Source organism: Cyrtonyx montezumae, unplaced genomic scaffold (genome assembly GCF_038088225.1).
Source record: "Cyrtonyx montezumae isolate F1298 unplaced genomic scaffold, pur_monq_1.0 scaffold_13, whole genome shotgun sequence".
Taxonomy (NCBI): Eukaryota; Metazoa; Chordata; class Aves; order Galliformes; family Odontophoridae; genus Cyrtonyx; species Cyrtonyx montezumae.
Genome location: NW_027071859.1, coordinates 17,927,310 through 17,945,280, shown reverse-complemented (window position 1 = coordinate 17,945,280; position 17,971 = coordinate 17,927,310). Strand labels below are relative to the sequence as shown.

The 17,971-nt window shown below is 39.5% G+C and overlaps 2 protein-coding genes across 2 annotated transcripts in view; one reads left to right on the top strand and one right to left on the bottom strand.

Moving 5' to 3' along the window:
• The window catches only part of PXDN (peroxidasin), a 573,716-nt gene that overhangs the window by 94,522 nt on the left and 461,223 nt on the right, over window positions 1-17,971 (bottom strand). The window lies entirely within an intron of this gene.
• SNTG2 (syntrophin gamma 2) overlaps window positions 6,112-17,971 on the top strand; it is a 221,909-nt gene continuing 210,049 nt past the window's right edge. The window contains exon 1 of the mRNA XM_065730780.1: window positions 6,112-6,183. Within this exon, the coding sequence (XP_065586852.1) occupies window positions 6,112-6,183 (72 nt within the window). The remainder of the gene's footprint in view (window positions 6,184-17,971) is intronic.

Here is a 17,971-nt window from a genome sequence, read left to right as displayed (position 1 = left end):
CTACAGGTTGTTTTTATACATAATTTCTGAGAAACCTTTTTGACCACCCTGCCTCTTCTTTTTGTCCCCTGGGGTAATTGCACAATGATCAATTCTTTGTATGATTGTTTGCTTGTTTCAGACCACAGCTCAGACCATACATTTGCAGAGTCAGTGTTAAGCTAGAGCAAGACCAAGTTGGGTAGTATTTCCCCAACTCTCTGGCAATTTTACTGCTACAGATAAACAGTCAAACGAACCCATGAACTGCCATAGAAACTAAAAAAATCTAGTTTGTTGTCAAGTTTATTAGCAAGCTATTGATTAGCTGCTTAATATACAGGAATGTATAAAAAATCCTGGTTGTCTTTGTTTTGTTCTCTGTGTTTAATTATTGTGTGAACAGAAGAAAAAATTCTACCAAACTTTTTATTTTTCTGCTAATGAGTACTAATGAGTACAACTGAACAATATAATAACAGCAACAACAACAATAATAATAATAATAATAATAATAATAAAAATTACAAAGAATTTGGTAAATGCCTTTGGAAACAGTCATTTCATGTGAATATTTGTCATTTTTTCCCAATATCTTAGATATACTACTGTAAAATGTACAGCTCAAAAGCTAGAGAAATATAAGATTAAAAAAAAATAATTGAGAGAATGTGGTGTCAGAGCACATAGAAAATTTTTGCACTGTTGTAGAATGAAGAGCAGGAAAAGGATATTATCACTGTAATGAACATTTTATTTTATTTCCTACTTTATTTTGCATGGGAACTATTAAATACAGACTCTTCTGGGATTTCTCAGGCAATAAAAACAGCAGTAAAATTCTAATTGTCCACTTCCACATTATTTTTTTATGAAACAAAGCAAGTCTGTCTCACATGAAGCTGCACTACATCTCTTTGAAAACGAGCTGTCAGTTGATTCACAGTGGTATAGTATGGTAATGAAGCTATATGAACATTTCAAGGAACATATCACACTCTTATTTCCATTCATGAATTGCCCACAGATAAATCAACAAATCCATAAAAAACATGTCTACCAGCCCCAACATTATTCAGCATACAAGGCAAAGGGATTACTGGCAGAAGTGGGCTATGAATTATACACTGAGAAGATTCTATCCAATTTATTTATTGGTTACCCAAACCACATAATGCTGCCTCTGTTCATTAATTATAACTTACCTGTGCTTCTATGTACAACCAGATCGCCTTTTTAATCACATTTACTTTCTTAATTAAATGCTTATATTGTTATGAGTCACTGGTCAAATACTGTTGAAGTAAAAATAACGAATATATTTGTCATATGACAAGTAACTCACAATTAGGGTTACACATTGGCTGCCAAATGTTATGAGCAGAAAACAAAGCAAAAGGGAAAGATGGAAGGCGTGTCATGTGCAGTTCACAGAATCACAGAACTGTAGGGGTTGGAAGGGACCTCCAGAGATCATCAAGTCCCCTGCCAAAGCAGCTCCCTAGCCCAGGTTGCACAGGTAGGCGTCCAGGTGGGTCTTGAACATCTCCAGAGAAGGAGACTCCACCACCTCTCTGTGCAGCTGTGCCACTGCTCCGTCACTGCACTGTGAAGAAGTTCTCACGCACTTTTGTGTGGAACCTCCTATGCTTCAGTTTGTGGCCATTTCCCCTCGTCCTATCACCACACACTGCTAAGTCCAGCCTTGTCCCTTTGCCTCCCACTCCACAGATATTTATAGACATGGGTCAGATCCCTCTCAGAGTCTTCTTTTCTAAGGCTGAACAGACCCAGGTCTCTCAGCCTTTCCTCATAAGAGAGGTGCTCCATGCCCTTTGTCATTTTTGTAGACCACAGCTGGACTCTTTCCAAGAGATCCATGTCTTTTTTGTACTGGAGAGCCTAGACCTGGACACACTACTCCAGGTGAGGCCTCACCAGGGCAGAGTAGAGGGGCAGGATCACCTCCTTTGACCTGCTGGCTGTGCTCTTTTTAACGCACTCCAGGATGCCACTGGCCTTCTTGGCCACCAGAGCACACTGCTGGCTCATGGCTATCCTGTCATCCACCAGGACACCCGGGTCCCTCTCAGAGCTAGTCTCCAGCAGCTTCCAAGAAGCAGGGGTTTCTATATATTTGTGCCCTTTCTCAGAACTGGCAATTATTTTGAAGCCAAGCAATCAATGGAAAACTCTGAGTAGTGACAACAGGTTTCCAGAACTCAGCTCTTCTCTCTCTCACAAACTTGTGCTTTCTTTGGCCACATAATAATACTGTACTCCTTTTTGCACACTGACACAGCTTTAACATCCTGACATGCTGCTATCTGCAGAGAATGAGTACACATAAAGTACTAGTTTGCAGAACATCAGCTCCTCCATTTGGTAGATTTCAAGGACAGGCAAGCAAAAAGGAAAAACAACTTCAAGAAACAGTATCAAAATCTCATTTCGTTCTATAGTACTCAAAACACTTGCCATTTAGCCACCCACTTGCCACTTACACTTTGCTGCTTTACCACAACTGGTGATGAAGTGTACACATGGATGTTTTCAGTGTTACCAAAATCATCTGATTCTGAAATAAGAGTACATCCTGATCACTTCAGTACCCCTCTATAAACACACTGAGAATACCTCATTCAGATATCCAGTTGTTCAGACAACCGTTTTTGATCATCTTCCACAGTAACCTGATGAATTACTTTCTTAAACAGCCTGAGACACTGAGCTCCTGACTGATACAGGCAATACTCATTCCTTCAGCAGTGACAGACAAAATGATACCAGTTTCCACCAGTCAGCCTTTGAATTTGGCTGCAGGGCGCCACAGTGGAGTGTACCTGTGCCTGAATAAAATGAAGGATACTTGTGGCTGGCTGGCAGCTTCCCTCTCAATACAGGCGGCAGTTTCCCTGGGACATGTAGCATTTCTATCTTGCCTTATATGCAATTTTTACATTAAAAACTTTGAACTGGTATCCTTAGAAAAGTATGGTTTAGAGAGTCTTCTTCTCTGGAGATATTTAAAACCCACCTGGACACTTTTCTGTGCAACCTATTGTAGGGAACCAGCTTTAGCAGAGGTGTTGGACTTGATGATCTCCAGAAGTCCCTTCCAACCCCCCATGATTCTATGATTCTACTTCCCCGTATTTTTGATGTCTTTCCACAAAATTAAATGAAGAAGCACTTATCTTTCTAGTAAAATATTCAGTATAATAAAGTTCAAAATGCAGTTCAGCTTAACAAAAAGACCTAAAATAGAACTAACAATTCTATGATTCTTATGTTTTTCTGAAGAACTTAGCAAATATTATTGTCTAAAAATGAAAAGTGGAATATCTACAAATATTGAGCTTTGTATTAAGATAACAACCTGATTTTATTAGCTGTGTGAATGTTTACATGTAGACATGAATATTTATAATGTCTTTTAAGACACAGTAACATTTCCTGGAAAATAGAATTACACAGTTTCAACCATCTGTGTGTATACTTGTATGTAAGAATGCAAGAATCTGTATGAAAACAGAAGGAAACAGACAGATCCGTAATGTGACATCTTCTGAATTCAGCAGTTTGCATTTGTTTTCATGAACACGGTTTCTATTCAAACTTTACACATGATTTGATATTTTCTTGCTGTCTGCCAGGTCTAATCTTAACGAAACTTTTTGGGTACTATTTAACATCAAGAATTTAACTTAAAATCACGTTGTTTTTTTTTTTTTTTTTATTAAAAACCATGTTTTGCATCCTTTGGATTTACTCTCTTTTTGTAAGATAACTTTGTTGATATTTTCTATCACTTTAATGAAATCTCAAGGGCTATAAATTTATAAATAAATGCTCTATTCTAAATTATAGGATCATCTGGAAAAAAAAATCCACAAGTCTTTCATCATTAAAAAAGCTACTTGACAGCTAGCTTTCATTAACTGTATTTCAGGAATGGCAAAGGCTTTGCAGAATCAGGGATGCAGTGAAACTGAAAAATTACTGACAGAGGAAAAGGAAAACCACACATAAACTTTTCATTAGTAACAAACTCAACAAGGCAACAACTCCTAAAAAGTTCATATGTTTCTTAAGCTATTAGATCTTACTGTCTCTTGAAAATAAGAAATTTATTAGTTGAAATTAATTAATTTTGCAGACTATCACAAATTGGTTTAGCTCAAATTAAATACTAAATTACTTTATTTTTGACTAATCTTCCCCCAGATTGCGTCTATCCCCTTGCTTTCAGTACAGGAGTATTATAGGAGAGTATAATTTCATGAAATGTATTCATTAAATCCCCAAAGTACTAAGTATTAACAGCTCCTTAGCTGTCTGATGTTATCCAATCTTCAGTGCGTTACATAAATGATTTATGCAATTGTCAGTTTTCAGATAAGCTTCTCAGGAAGTTATACATTGTGTGCAAGGCTTATGGTATCCAATCGGAAAATAATTTTAAGTTTTAGAAAAGTAAAGCTTATAGATAAATAGAAACATTTTGAAAAGTAGAGACTTATCTCTGTAAGTCGTTTTGCATATATATTCCCTGTACATCATAATACTCCTAGGCCATGTATTTTTTATTTACACTGACTTGCACCTCTGTTTTCTAATCCTAGCTTATTTTCTATAGTTATGGAAGAAGAGAATGAAGATGAAACACGAAAATAAAAGCAGTATGTGATAACAAGTTTGTAACTACAACAGAACTGTTTTCCATACTAGCAAACATCTGTCTCTTTTCCATCCTTCCTAAATTGTCTAAGCACGTTTACATTAAAAAAAAACATACCCTACTCATACATCCATATTTTTTGGTGGTTTGTACATTCTGACAGAACACGTCTGGTACATGGGCACTGCCTATGACTTCTGCAAAATACAACCTCGAAGGTGTGATGTTCCCAGAGCTATAGAACATCCACTGTTATTTGCTGCTTCCTCTCACCTCACAGTCTCGGCAGCCTGGGACAATCCATCTCTGACAGGCTGCAGCTCATTTGTGTGGTTATTCTCTTTCCTTGCATCTCTCACAGTGTCACACTGCATGCACATGGGTTTATGTGGTTGTGTGTGGTTGTGGCCCAGCTTCTCAAGCATTTCACACTGCCTTATTGTCACAACTCTTTCAGGCATGGAGCGCTATAAGCGGTGCTTTTTTTATCCACGGGGTGTATTGGGGCAGGTCAGTCTTTAGAGCCATGCCTTCAGGGACGAACTCTAGCAGGGTGTGCTCTGACAAGAAAAGGGAAATGGTTTCAATGTAAAAGAAGGGAGACTTAGACTGGAAAAAAAGTAAAAAATAGGTTTCTACTATAAGGGTGGTGAGGTACTAGAACAAGTTTCCCAGAGATGAGATGGATGCCCCATCCTTGGAGACACACAAGGCCAGGCTGGACAGAGCTGTGAGCACCCTGATGTAGCCGTGCATGTCCCTGTCCATTGCAGACGAGTTGAACTGCATGTCCTTTAAGGGTCCACTTCAATCCACACGGTTCTATGCGCCATCTCATCTCCTTCCCGTCATCCCCGTGAGGTGTTGCACCCACGAGAAGTTTCCCAAAGCTGGTTTTCCATAAAATGTCGGGGGGACATGGCGTGAGTCTGCAGCACGTCCCGAGTCCCTTCACTCCCGCCGCTCCAACGCCCCCGGTCCCTTCCCCGGTGCAGACTGCCCAGCCCGAGGCGCTGCTCAGCGCGGGGCGGGACGGGAGCGACCCAAAGGCTCAGGACGAGCCTCGCGGGGGGGGCTGCGCGGTGCAGAGCCGGGGAGGAGCGCAGCAGCGCCGGTGGCTGCACCCAGAGCCCGGCTGTGGAGATGTGGCCGCAGAGGGGTGGGGAGCGAGAGCGGCGGCGCCTTCCCCCCGGAGAAGAGCGAAGTTAAATAGGCAGCGCTCCTCCGCCACCGTCCTCTCTCAGCCTCCTGGCTCCCAGCCTCCGGCGAGACCCCTCCTCCCGGTCCGCCGTGCCCGTGCCGCCGCCCCGCCCGGGCGGCGGGGCAGAACGCTGCGCGGTACGGTGCGATCCCCCCCAGCACCGCCCGCTGCCGGGGTTCCATGCCCGAGGCGCCGCGTCCTGCCGAGCCGCCCGTCTCACAGGAGGACCCAGCCAGCTGCATGGGAGGAGATGAGCGTGGCGGGGAAGCAGCCGCCTCCAGCACCGCTTGAGCGCCCCGGCAGCCTCCTCGTCCCCACCTGGGCAAGTACCTGCGCTCCCCGCGCTTGTCCTGGCTCCCGCGGCCGCTCGGGGCGGGCGGTTCCCGCCGGCGGCGCTGCCCGGAGGAGGCGCCTGCGGGAGGGGAGCGGGCAGCGGGGAGGAAGCGTTGCCGGCCGCCCCGAGGCAGCTCTGGGCCGCCCCCCCCCCCTCAGCCTCGGGAAAGTTTTGGGGGCCGGTGTTGGGAAAGGAGATGGGGGGAGCACTTTGCGTCTCGACTTGTGCGGTATCGCGCTGGAAGGGAAGTGGGGAGTTGGGAGGGACTCGCTACTTTCGTGGCAGAGCGTTTGGCACATCGTTTATAAACGATGCCCTCTGATGGTGGTTCTCAAGTGTCCTTGAGTTATTAAATTAGCGTCATCTCGTACGTCCTCAGTACCTTTTGAAGTAATGACGGACTTAGTGATTGAGTATAACGCTGTTCTTGGCATGCGGTTATTCAGTGGAAGTGTAACTGCAGCATTTTTCAGTCGCTGTCTGGAAAGTTGCATTTATTATAAAGTAGTTTACTGGTGCTGAAATAAACAACCCATTCGCTCTTTGCCCCGTCTTTCAAGCTGTCTCAGTGACTACAGCTGTCTGGTTTTAAAGGAGGAATTGTGTCACCTTCCTAATATCCTGAGCATCATTCAGAAGCCACCTGCTTGCTGCTCCATGCTGCGTGGCTTAAAGATGCTTTCCTCTTCAGAGCAATTCCATTACCTCTTAAAGCCTCCATAATCAGAGAGTAGATGTTTGGAAGAACAAGTGTAGAAGGAAAGGTATTAAAAGACACGTGGAACCACAAGCATGTGCAACAGCTGCCACAAATCTGTGCAACTAGCTGTTGTCCTGTCTGAGCCACTCTGGGCTCTGTATGCTGTGTATCCGTGTCACTCATTTGACACGTGTTGCAAGGGAGACAAACACTGAACTCTTGGCTTTTGGAATTTCTGTAATTAAAAAGAAAAGAATCAAATTAAACCTGCTTTAGGATTGTCTGTGTTTTAAAGCTGCTTTGCAGCTCTTAATTTGTAAGACCTGCTCCTGGGCTGTAAAAATAATCTGTGCAGCAATTACTTGAAATGTTAACAGCTGGGGGGATTGCATGGTGGTTCAGAATGTTTCAGCGCTAAAGGTGAGGTATAATCACTATCATTAGGTGATATTTTAGGCTGGTGTTCTTGTAGTTGTGTTAAATGTATACATTTAAGGCCAATGGGACGTGCAGTTCCTGCTGATACTTACGGGACTTCTGCCTGCGGTATTGCCTGGAGCAGCACTGGGATCTGAAGAAAAGGATAGGAATGGTGGGAGCCAGAGGCTCCTGGCCATGCAGCTTACCTGGACCTTACATCAGAAGCAGGAACATAAATCAAAAGCTCTTCAAGCTGCCTCTTTCCAGTGAACACAAGTCAGCTTAACCTCACTTTCCAGAGTATTTTAAATGTGATTGAAGCAATGTCTGTATATACAGTCTTATAAAAAGTCACTTAGACTTCAGATTCAACAGTGGCATTTTATGACAGGTATTTCTGTACCGTGTTCATAACTGCACAGCTTCCCAGAGATGTGTGTACAATTTTTTCTCAGAAATGATATAGAACTATGCCAGGTACGATCTAACTACTGAACCCTGCATGCTGAGCCCATTTCATTGTCTGGGGTTATGGTAATTAGGCAGTCATAGTACTTAAAGGTACCTATATTTTATTTTTTTTTTTACTTTTCAGAAAGAAGACTCCTTGAAAAGTATCTCAGCTCACTTTTAAATTGAAGACAGCAAGCTAGATTTTGAAACATAGTATTAAAATATTTTGTGTGCTTGTATTTTAACACTATCAAGTTCTTTTAAGTCTTTCCTGCAATATATCCATAGACTCTGGAATGTTTATTTGTATTCTGTTCTAGATAAGTGAGGCTTCAGTCAGACATTCTCTAATGTTTTGCTTATCAGTGTAATTTGTGCTGCTTGCCTCCTTCTGAATCAGACACATGTTCATATTGAGCTGATTTCAGAAAGCAGTGTGTTTCCTTTATCTGTAGTGAGCTTATTTAGATTTCTCATATAGCTCTTCCCCTCTTTGCTCCTCAGAAATTCTCAAGAGGCGCAATCCCTTAGGAATAGTTACTGCATGCCTGTGCCACAGTTCTTCCTGAATCTTACACTGATTATGAGTTATTTTCTGTACTTCTCATTGTCTTGCTGGAAGCGTGAAAGGCAGTGATAGCCTTACAAACTTTATTTCTTCATTTTAAAAGGTATATATCTCACTGTTATGTAGAATAGAAACTATTCTGTTAAAATTCCATTATTTATACTGCATGTCAACTAATCGACCAAGTTTTCTGATAGCTTTCTTGTCACTCTGTGTGGGAGTTATCAATAGATTTCTTTATTCAGCAAAAGACCCAAAGGAAAGAAGTGTTGGGGAACTATATTCGATGTTGTTCTGCTCTGGAGTTACTCAAACTGTTATCTCAACAAGGTAACGTAATGTGGCATATGCAGATTTCCTTTCTTCCTCTTGTGTTTTTTCACTATGGCGACATAATTTAGATACTTTGATAAAGGTTATAATATTTGCTCTCTATTTTTTATTTTTATTTTAAAACAAGATCTGGTGCATTCACTTAATTATTTAATTTTTGCACCCACCATTAGAGAAACTTCCTGACTGTGATCACTAGGTGTCACATTACCACAAACATCGGTCTCTTGCCTTTTCCCTCCTCATCTTTTTTTTCTAAGGGTCAACATTCAGTCATGCTGTTTTCCTAAGAGAGATGGCTACCATTAATGTTGTACACCAGTATTTTTGTATGCTGGGCTGGCGTTCAGTCATACTGAATATGACCATAAAAAGCAGAGCTTGCTTCAACTTTTTTGGCTTTTTTTTTTAATTTTTTTTTTTTTATTCCAATTTATATGAGCACTTGCTTTAGGTTTCAAGATTATTTCCAAGGTACCTGTCTACACTACAATACAAATCCATAGGATATAGTTATTAATTGAAGCTTTTCCACCCACACAGTCATTTTCTTTTGCAGTTTCTTGCTGGGCAAAAGCGGATTTCTGAAATTTTTGTCAAGAGTGTAGCAGAATTTGTATCCTGACGTGTGAAGGAAAAGAAAATAGATGGTGAAGCTTCATAATAGAGAGGGGATGTCTATGTGTACCACTGTATGAAGCCTCATAATAATTACATTCCATTACAAATTTTGTTGATTCCTCACTGACCGGGGAGAATATATATATAATTTTTTTTACTCCATCCTTCCATCCCATATCTGGAATATAATAGTTTCAAGATTCTATTAAAGAAATTTACCAAATGTATTGTTAAACATTAGGCAGTATGATTTTTTTCCTGTATTTTTTTTCTTCCACATTTCTTCCTTTTTTATCTCTTCCCTCAAAAACAAAATCTGAGTCCTGCTTCCGTCAGTACATAGCTCCATAAATATAGCTATCAAACTGATAAAAATCATATTCAAGCTTAAGACTTTAACATCTTAATGGAAATAAGTCCTGTTCCCACCTGCTGCTTTGAAAAACAATGTCTTATCTTGGAAAAAGAACAGTGTTGGTATTCTCTTTACACCTCAGATTTGTGTTTCTTATTGTAAGCATTTTTTTCTGATGTTTTAAACATTTTATGAGATGAATATAAATAGAATTACTTTCATTTGTGAGTGCAGAGACTTCTGAGAATAGAAGTGGTAGCGGAGCTCAGCAGAAGGAGCAGTGCATGACTTGTACCTGCAAAGTGGCAGCTGATATTGCATGTCAGTGGCATCATGGTAACAGTAGCAACATATAAAACTGAGGTTCACTTAGGTAGAAGGGACCTCGAGGGGTCAGTGAATATAACCTGCAGAAAACAGCATCTGTCCTGAATTTAGACTTGGCTGTTCAAGGCTTTTCCTCCTTGTGTCTGGCAAACTTCCAAGGATGGAGGGTGCCTAACCTCTGTGGGCAACCTTCTTCACTGCTGAGCTATTCCCATGGTGAGTTGGGGGCTGCAGCAGGTCCCCCTAAAGCTGTCTTTTCACCCGATTTAACAAACTACCTGAGTTTCTCTTGGGAAGTGCTCCGGCCATTTTTGTGGCCATCTGTTGCACTCAGTCCAGTTTGTCAGTATGCTTCTTGTACCAGGGGACCCAGAACTTGATGCAGTGTTTGGATGTGTTCTGAGAATGGTTAAGCAAAGACAAGTCAGGTTGATTGCATCTGCATAGATACTGTTTGCCTGTGTGGCTGCCAGCATGCAGTGCTGACTCCTGCCTGGCCTTCTGTCTGCCAGGGCCACCTGGGCATCCTTAATGTTACACACTTTTTCTCCATAATTTCTCAGAGAGAAACAAGAAGCAGTAAAAGTTTTTAAAAAGCAGATGGCTCCTAAGTGCTCTTTTTTTCCTCTCCATTGGTTAAGAATGGATGTGTACCTCAAGAGTAATTTGGAATTTAGCAAACTACTGTACTACCTTTTGTGTGGTGTTTTGTTTATATTTTATTTGCTGAAAGGAGAGAAAGGCTGATGTCCTCTGTACCTGGTTGTCTGAACTTTCTGCCTGAAAAAGTTTCTCTCCAGTGAGAGCTGTCATTATGGAGTCCTTTTGCTGCTCTATTTATGTATATCAGCAGGCAGATTTTTGTAATGAGATTTACAAACTCTTGAAAGGATATAACCTTGAAAAGCTGTAACACTTCAGCACAATCTAATCAATATTATCATGTTATCATGTTGTGAAATTCAGACTAGTAAGGATGAAATACATTTGTAGTGTTTAGAGAAGTTGTGGGCAGGAAAATCAATGCAAAACCTCAATTGTTTTTTACTGTATTTAGAGTGGCATGGTGCTTGTTCACACCTTGTATAATACCATAAAATCTGTAGTCTAACAATGCTTCCCTATGCCATGCCAAAATTGCACAACTGTTTGCCTGTTAGTTTGGGAATTTTGCCTTTGTGAGGTTTGTGTAGGTTTTCTAAGTCATGAGATGAATAAAGAATGAGGAGAAACTCTTCCTGTGACCAGGCACATTCTGTATAATGCAGTCTGCTGGGAAAAACACAGCAGGAGCAGCGTAGGCTGTAGAAGATCTTCCTAGAGTCTGAGCAGCCAAGTTTCATAGCACTTCCTTGATTTAAAGGACTACTGAGTTCCTTGTTTTAGTGGGAGGAGTATGTATCAGGGGGGTAATTGACTTGTTGAAGACCACAGAAGCAGTCTTACCCAAACAGCGATGAAATCAAAGCCTGTTGGTGTTTTTATTGTGAACTCTTGCTTATTCTTTCTTTTAAAAAAGAAGAAAAAAAAAAAGGAATTGTAGTCATTATGACTCTTGATGAAGATTGCCTTTTTATGCTCAGTTTTGCAGGAAGACTAATGGAGTGAGTGGATAGAGTTCATGTGGGGCTCAGAGAAGCTCAGTCTGTAGTTGGTGATTAAATACTCCTTAGAAGCTAGTAGAAAAAATGTGTGTTTGCTGTGCTGTGTGTGCTGGTGGACAGAGCTTCCTTGGTACTACTGTTGTGATTCGTACTGTTAATGGCTATTATCATCTAGCCGTAAACAACATCAGTTAGAAATAGTGGCACAGAGTGGCAATAGTGGTGTCATAGTACAATGCCAAGTGAGGGAGCATTATTATTCCTGCTTTACCAATGGGGAAGCTAAATAAAAGATGGTTTAATTAAGGCATTGGATTTTTTTTTGTTTTGTTTGTGTTTTAAATGTGGATTGAGTATATTTCTTTCAGTGGTTTATATTTCCTGAATACACAATGAAACTTCACTGAAAATGACGTGGAGAATGATTTTCAGTTACAAAATTTTCTTCAGTATCTCAGTTTTAATTTTTTTTTTTTGCATGAATAGGTTGTGCATTATCCTGTCCCATCCAATATTGAATATGGACTTCTTCGAAGATAATGCAATCATTTAACTTGAGAGTAAAAACATACTTACTTCTAATGCTCGTGTAAATCAGGAGTGGTATTTTAACATCACTGAGAATGGATTTATAATATAAAAATATAATAGCTGGTATATGACATGAATATATTAAACAGGAGAACATGCATCCACATTAAAAACTGTCTTAAGTAACATGGGAGATAGTGATGAGGATTTATTTCGTTTCTTCTATGAAATTTCTTTCTCCTCTAAGTATACATAAGACTATTAAGTTGATTGGCAGAAAACACCAAGACTGATCTCACAATGGATACCATGAGGATGTATTTCATATTTGGAAACTTTTTATTACAAGCATATGTTGAAATCTTCTTCTCCAGCAAAGGCTGTTCAATCAACAGGCAAAGAAAGATTTTTTTTCTTTTGTTTCACTGCCTGCAGCTAAGACCCAGATACTGCAAGGAAATTCATGGGCATGTATCTTTCCATACAAATCCCATTTAACAGTTTTAAGTGATGTTTTTAGAAAGGCTTAAGGAATTACTTATCAGTGTGATTGTGTTAATGAAATGCAAGTTTATTCCATACTAATAAAATATTCTCTTCAAGCAGAAATTATAATATAGTTTTGTGCATTTCTTTATTTTTTACAGTATCCTTCTGTTATACACAGTGTTTTAGTAAAGGTAACATTTAGTCGTTGTTCTGCTATCCTTCAGGAGTCATGTGTAAATGGTAACACAAGGATGTATGATAATCTCTGATACGGATTTACTTTAAGAATAGAGTTGAAATATCCACAGGAGGGCTACAAAGATGGAAAGGGGTCCAGAGCTGCAAGTATGAGGAGTGGCCAAAGTCGCTCAGACAGAGTCCAGAAATAAGGTGGGCTGGGCCTGGCTCTGTCATACCCCAGTGTATGCTGTAGTGGGCCATGAGGTCACAGTCCATCCACTGGTGGTGTGACACTATGACTTTGTGACATCAAACCTATTGGTGCTGTCACCCTAGAGAAGCCTATCAGCAGTGGTCTGGTCATCACCAGTACTGTGCCTCTGCATGCCTGCTGGGGCAGCTACTAGCTTCAACATGAGGACAGAGGATGGGCAAGATCTTATCTTTCTTGTGATAGTGATGGTACCTGAGGGAACAGCACAGAGTTGTGTTGGGAAAGTCAGGCTGTGTGTTAGGAATAGGTGTTTACCTGAGAGTGGTGGGCATGGTTCAGGCTTCTTGGGGCAGTGGTTACAGTGCCAAATCTGCTTGAGTACAAGGAGAGTTTGGACACTGCTTTCATACATAGGGTTTGAATTTTGAGTGGTCCTGTGTAGAGCTGGGAGTTGGACTTGATCCTTCCTGTTCCCTTCCAACTCAGGATATTTTATGCTTCTATGAAATGTTGCCAGTTCATCTTTAACAGTCTTGTTTTGTGACGTAGCTATAGCATTTTATAAAGTTTTTTTTTTCTATTTCTATTCATAAATTATCAGCCTGTTTATCAGCTGGATCAACACACTGTTTTACACAACTATTCATTGTATTTTCATTTAAAAGATGGATTAATTACTAAGGCATCTGGTGCATCATATGGTGTATGTGCTGGATGTGCTGAACAGAATAATCTTTTTTAAAAAATAAGAGAAAAAATGACATTACATAAAAGGATTAAATTTTTAAGTGTGCTTTGAAGAGTTGCTTTACAGCACTAAAATTTCGAGTCTGTTATTCAGGATTTTGTGATCATTAAAGGAATCTTTGATTCTACTGGAACAAATGTGCATTCCTGGCTGTATATTTTTTGTAATATATTAAAACTAGGAAATAAAAAGATCCTATTTTCTAACAAGAACTGTATTATGGAATAGTAATGTGGTACTTTTTCTTGATATTATCATGAATTTATTGCTATAAATAATTCAATTTAAAATTTGTAAGGCACTGAATTTTTATTCTTACTCTCTATAGAAATTATATCCACGGAAATAACATTCCCTTAGTCTTCATATAGTCTATAGATAATAGATGCATTTTAAAACACTACAGCTAGCTCCACAGAAATGTAGTATTTTCTTGTTATACTTACAATGAAGATCATTGTTATTTTACATTAGAAAATTACTTAAATCTACTGTATCCAAAATTAGCAAGTGGCATGAGTTTAAAATCTAATTACTTATTTATCTCATAGCATAATTGCCAAGGGAAGGATGATAGAAATGGAATACGGATCAATTTATTTACTGTTCACATCTTAACATCTTTGCTCCCAATCATCTGAAATTAGATATATCACCCGTTTTACCTAAGAACTTTCAGATGAGGCTTAAATGTATTAATTAATTAATTAATTTCTTTATTGAAAGGAAGTTACACTTCTTGAAAGAGTAATAGTTGTGGGTTTTTTTTCTGTGTTAAACGTTGCATGAACCAAAACATAGCACCATTATAACTCATTTGAAGCCATCAAGGTTGAAGATGTAGTGGGATGCATTTGTCTCAAAAGGCTTTCAAAAGCAAATTGATCTTTTCAGAAAAGATACTGATTCCAGCAAGAAAGAATCAACAAGGTTGGAAAAGACTTTTCACTTATCACTAACATTTCCCACTAAATTGTGTTCCTAAGAAGTATTCTTTAAGCACATTTTGCTTTGAGCATGTACTTGGGGGGGATCTTTTTATTAGCTTCATTAATTTCATAGTCTGTGGGACTGAGTGCACCCTCAGCAGGGTTGGATATGGCTCCAAGCTGAGTGGTACTGTTGATCTGACAGAAGGAAGGGATGCCATTGAAAAGGACCTGGACAGGACTGAGAAGTTGACTGATGTGAAATGAATGAGGTTCAACATATCCAAGTGCAGTGCGCTACATCTGGGTCAGGGTAATCTCAAGCATGAGTACAGACTGGAGAATAAAAGGACTGAGAGCAGCCCTGAGCAGAACTTCACGGTTCTGATAGATGAAAAATTGGACACAAGTTGGCAGTGTGTGCATACTTCCCAGAAGGTCTACTTGTATCTTTGGCTGCATCACAAGAGGTGGCCAAGCAGGTCAAAGGCAGTGATCATCCTCCTCTATTCTGCCCTTGTGAAACACCATCTGGAGTACTGCATCCATGCCTGTGCCCCCAGAACAAGAAGGATGTGGAGTTGTTAGATTGGGCCCAAATGAGGGCCACAGAGATGATCAGAGGGCTGGAGCATGTCTATGCTGGAGCTATGAAGAAAGGCTTGGAGAATTGTGGTTATTTGGCCAAGGAAAACAAGGCTCTAGGGATTGCAAGCAGCCTTGCCATATTTAAAGGGCATGTACAAGAAAGATAAGGGAAAGAAACTGTATCTGGGAGTGTAGTGCAAAGACAAGGTGTAATGGTTATAAACTAAAAGAAAGTAAATTAAGACTAGATGTTAGGGAGGAATTCTTCACTGTGAGAGGCATTGGAACAGGTTGTCCATGGAAGATGTGGATGTTCAGTTCCTGGAAAGTTTCAGGGCAGGATTGGATGGGGCTTATGGCAACCCTGTCCACAGCAGGGTGTTGGAACTTTAAGATTCAAGTCCTTAAGGTTCTTTTCATCCCAAGCCATTCTTTTATTCTATGATCTGTGGCTTTAATAGAGAGGTATTCCAGGATACAAATCTGAAATTTGAATTGTCAGAATGGTATCAGCAGTTTGGTGATGAAAATTAATGAGCTGGAATTGTTTAGTTCTGATTTACATATGCAACCCAGAAGAGCTTTCTTTTCATTTTGACAGTATAAATTGTAGCTTGGAAGAATGTTTCCTTCTGTCTTTTACTACCTGTAATTGAGCCCTTAGAGAAAGAAAACAAAAATCAAACTTATTGTTAAAAAGAGCGGAGTTGCAGCACTTGGAATCATCTGTGGCTAATGCTCTCTCTAGAACATTTCTTTCAGCTGTCATGGAGAAGAAAATGGATAATCAGGTACTGACTCCAAGTGGAAGTAATAATCATTAATAATCAGACTTGATTTTGTTTTTATCACCTCTTCATTTTTTAGTTTGCTTCGTGATTAATTCAGAAGGAGAGGAGGGGATTGGGGCAAGCAAACAATTTATGTTCCTGTCTACTTCTGTACTCCATTTTTTTCCTCTCCTTTCCTCTTTATAAGCTTTACATTATGCCCTGAAAGAAGTTTCTGGCTTTCTCATTAACACAGCATCTACACTTTGGAGACAGTCCATTTTACTGGCAGACAAGTATAAAAAAAATAAAAATTGAAGAGAGGAGAAATATATATATATATATATATATATATATAAACATTACTAGAGGGTAGACTTTAGGGTGGTTATTAAGGGGAAATATATGTGAATGAAGGAGTGAGCAGGCAGACAGGAGTTATCTAGACCTCAAGGGGCACTGGGTTGTTTTTTTTTCTGGGTGATTTCTATCTGTGCGTAGTAGGGAGAGTCCATACTTTAGACTCTGATAGCTCTGTTTCTTCTCTTCGGCTTTCAATAGTTTGACAGATTTTGAGAAATGTCAGTAAGGTTAACTTAATGTCTACTGGATGTAGGTTTTGTAGCTGAATATAATTAAATGTAGTAAACCTGCTTGAGTTGACTCTGTAATTCTTATAATTCTAGTGTCATTTTAATCTGACTGGGGTCAAACTAATTCTCTTCACAATAACATCTTGCTTCATCAATTTATAGCATAAAATGAAGACTTCATCTTTTAAATTTTATAACATTTCCATTCTATTAGTCTAATATGTGATTCACTGCTGAGTGTCACAAAAAAGTGCAGTGAGTGCTTCATGTGTATTTTTTTTAAGCAATTAGTGTTAGTGCTGTCTCCTCTGGGAGATATTTTTTCTTTGAAAATTACCTCCAGACTATGCAGCCTTACAAAACTTATGACTTAGCCCAGTACATCTGGCAAAAGAAAAATAAACAAAATAAACCCACCAGTCTAGTGCCATGGCTTAAGGCACTGAGGTGTGACATGAACATGATGTAGTTTTGTAAGTTCCTTTTGGATGGAATTTAGAAGTAGTAAAAAGTGGACTGCTCTGCAGAGCATCATTATTTTTCAAGAACTTCTGTGAAACTTTGGCAAACAGACTCCTGTCAAGAGAATGGAGAATTTGTCCTTGTCTTGAGGAGACAGAATCTTTTTGCCTTAAATTAAGTAATCAAAACAGTCTCTAAAATGGAAGGCGGAGGGAAGTTATTTAAGGATAAGGACAGTGTTTCATTCTAACTGACTTCACTGACTATAAAACTTGCTTTAAGTTGTGATGTTGCAGTTTCATTAGGAACACATCTGCTCACTGAGAACTAATTCTCTATCATGTTTAGCTGAATGTGGCTTAAAAGAAGACTCTTAACAGAAGCTTGTGTGCTCTCTATAGAAGCTGCAAGAAATACTGAGAAGTCTTTTCTCAAATATCATGGAAAATAACTGCCTGGAATATTATTTCACAAAAATATAGTTACACTAATTGTAAATTGCAGTCTAAATAACTACTCATTAGCTTGCTTGGTATTTTCAGATCAAGTATCTTTTGGAATTAATTTCATGTTCATATGTGAGATTAAGGTACTTTCACTAATGCGCTCTATGGATAATTTTTATGAATGTTTCAGTGTACTGGAAAAGAACAACTTGTCTTTGTTTTTCAAAACCAAGTAGTCTTCTAATCTCTCCACTGCTGGTACCTAGACATACAGTCGTACCTCAAGGTTCAGGAACTTTGGATTTAGTCAAATAACTGCCATATAAACCAAATAATAGCTGAAGATAGGTTTGATATCATCTACATTCTGTAGGTGGGTGTTGCTGGCTACTAAGTACTCTAAAACGTGTTGGTGTGGCTTCAAGCACTCAAATGAATTTGATCT